General features: G+C 45.7%; 1 protein-coding gene across 1 annotated transcript in view; it reads right to left on the bottom strand. All coding sequences in view use genetic code 11, as the record gives it.

The window, feature by feature from the left end:
• Window positions 1-1,810: 1,810 nt before the first annotated feature.
• EGR_10134 (hypothetical protein) overlaps window positions 1,811-2,998 on the bottom strand; it is a gene marked incomplete at both ends in the record, with an annotated part of 4,442 nt that continues 3,254 nt past the window's right edge. Inside the window, 2 exons of the mRNA XM_024499383.1 lie at window positions 1,811-1,884; window positions 2,618-2,838. Of these exons, the coding sequence (XP_024346212.1) occupies window positions 1,811-1,884; window positions 2,618-2,838 (295 nt within the window). The remainder of the gene's footprint in view (window positions 1,885-2,617; window positions 2,839-2,998) is intronic.

The following is a 2,998-nucleotide window of genomic DNA, read 5'->3' as shown; positions in this document are numbered from 1 at the left end:
CACTACAGAGCAAGCGATCCCAGTTGCCCTATCTTCTGAACCAGGACGAAGGTACGATAGGCGTCGGCGCAGAATGCAGCCAATGCACGATGACAGACGAAATTGCCACTACCAGCATCCAATATGACGAGAGGTAGTGAGGACGTCTCGACTCCAGCAAAACGCCCCTCCTATTTGCTTTGCTTTCCCATCAAGCTTATCATCATTTACTGCACGTGTCTCCTCATTCTTCACTTCATTCTCCATCCTGCTCTTTGCTCCCTTCTTTCAGTAGCTCCTTACGTTCTGCTTCCTCTTGTCCCATTCCCACGGGCGTTCATCAGGAATTTCAGCTATTTCATGGATTGAGTTGGTTCCTTCCCATTCTTCTTCCTCAAAATTAACCCACTTCTATGAGGGATGAAATTGAGCATTTTCTGCAATCTAATAAGCTTCATATCAGATGTTTCCATAGGGCTCTCTTCTTCCACGTAAACATCTGTCTGAGCTGCTTTGTGGCACCTTCTATTTTGGCGACCTACATGTTATTGATGTTAAAAATACACTCCTTGAGTAAGCAAGAGCACCTTGTCACATGATCGGCAAAATGGTTGTGTTGCCTTTTAATAAGAACTTGGCGAATACACTAGTCTTAGTGAGCAGTGAGTGAGCCCTTTGAAGTAATTTACAGCAGCCTCCCCACCACTACGAAACGAAATCCGACTAATCATCTAGCTTGGATTGGACCAGGAAGTTATAGAAGATGCAGGAAAAGTGTTGAATAATCCATCGTTCAGACAATGATAAAGCCATACATGTAATGGGAATTCTGAACAACCACCGACTAAATGTCGATTTGATAATGAGGTCCTATCCAGGCCAATGTCTGCAACCACTCACGGTCAAATCCTAATCAGCTCTGGCATGAATTGGAAAGTCTTTAGTGCTGACCCAGATGCTACATCGTATTCTTGATAGAAGTGTGTGGTTAAAAGGGCAGATGGATTTGTGGGCAGGTAGGCGAATTGATGAGCATTATGCAAATAAGTTACATTTCCGGTTGCCTTTACCAGCCAAAAAACCCAAACCTGGTAGTGTGATAGGTCGCAGTTGGAGACTACAGCGGCATAACTGGTGAACATTGTGAAAGCGATTGCCATGCAGAAGTGTTAATGGGGATGTATAGAAGGAGTGGAGATTTGTGTCAAAGTAGTCTGCATTTTAGGGGTAGTGGTAGTGTCGTCTGTTGAGGGATGGATGTCCTCCTCTATCCGTGGTGGTGATTACTTTGTTACATACTCACCGACTCTGGAGACGACACTTATGACTACCACTACTGTTTTATCCACCACTGAATGTTTGATTAAAGCAATCCTTTGTGCCAGCAATTCTTTGATCCTTATATTGCATAAGCAAACATCCTCTCATTCCAGTTGTGCTGAGTACTGAGTAGTGCGTCCCTATGAAAGAGTGAAACTGCACTGTTCATATCCACGTTATGTGGAATTGACTCCCAAACATGTGATGGGTCTATCATTATGAAATTCTGAGCAACCACTGACTGAATGCCGATTTGATAAAGGGGTCTCATCCAGGCATCATCGGCTGTCATATGTAAGGCAACTCGCAGGTCTCAGTCTAGGTCGCAGCGGACACAATGGCAAGTCACTTGCGCCAATCAAATGTCGTGGTTAACGGAGGTGATGGAGATGGAAGCACGGCCGACCACGAAAGTGCTCATCGTGTGAGGCTGGTTACATCCACGACAATGACAGGGATGTGGGTACGCGGTTGATGCATTCGCTACCAGTCTTGGATGAAAGTCAGCCAGCTAGTTAGTCTCCAGGTGATTCCATGCTTCTATTACACCAACTCCTCCAATACCCAACTGACGCATTCCAACACCTACCGGCACCCTAGAATTATCAATTCCACCTCCAACTGCACAGAATATCTCTTACTCTACACACCCCCAGGTCGACAAACCCCCTCTCACCCTTACTGCAGCCACTAGTCTATCAAACCACTTCAAGGGTAGCTGCCATACAATACCCTAACAAGACCGCCTTCTCTCACACACACATTAACTCACGAATGGCCATCACCTCCACCATTACTACATGTTACATGGTCAACTCAGAAGCCAACTGCAGCCATAATTGACACCACATACTCTCGCGAAAACAATAGGCACACCATACAAGTCAAAAACAGCACATTGGAATGAAGCTACTGCAGCATATGAAAGACAGAGCAACACGCCATACCCTACCATCTCCCACAAGGCTGACAGTCGCCAAAGTGGCATAGGCATATAGTTTATTCAAATATCAAGAAGTAAACACACACACACGCATGCATTTGAATGGAGCTCTAGAAGGAAGAAGAAAATCACATGGAATATAAAGTGTCCAGTGGGAAAGTGGGGTAAAGACGAACCGAGGTGGCGGATTCTCTCTCCACTCACCATCTCGTCTACAATTTCGTGCCTACCACGTTCCGAGAGCGCAGTTTCGGTGTTGGTCGCCAAACGGGATAAAGGAAAAGAAACCGAATACAAATGAATACAGCCATGAAAACCTAGTAGATGGGATAGATGGGTGGATGAGGTGGGAAGAAAGTGAGAAACAGCACTCACCCAGAGCCGTCAGTTCCTCTGCCGAGGCAGCCATCCGACTGCATCGACAGAAAACTAAGCAGCTGTAATTGGAGGTGTTTGCTGTGACTTCGGGATGAGAGAAGGGCGTAACCGAGTGTCTTCTGTCATTCCACACAGCCGCAGTGTAACGTAGGGGAGAGGAAGATTGAGTTGGAGTTCCCACCACATGGATGATCACAGTTCTCGTCTGGAAAAAAAAACTGTTAAAAGAGAACAATAAGAAAGACCTAGTTAGAAGTGGAAGAGAAAGGAGACGATGGAAGTTGAGACAAACTTACCAGATTTTAATTGACTAGTAGCCCAAAATGATCCAGACCCTGAGGATCCAATGACGCGCATTCACCCAGACAAACCAGGGAG

This window comes from Echinococcus granulosus (genome assembly GCF_000524195.1).
Source record: "Echinococcus granulosus chromosome Unknown EG_S00192, whole genome shotgun sequence".
NCBI classification, from domain to species: Eukaryota; Metazoa; Platyhelminthes; class Cestoda; order Cyclophyllidea; family Taeniidae; genus Echinococcus; species Echinococcus granulosus.
This window is presented reverse-complemented; position numbering and strand designations above follow the sequence as displayed.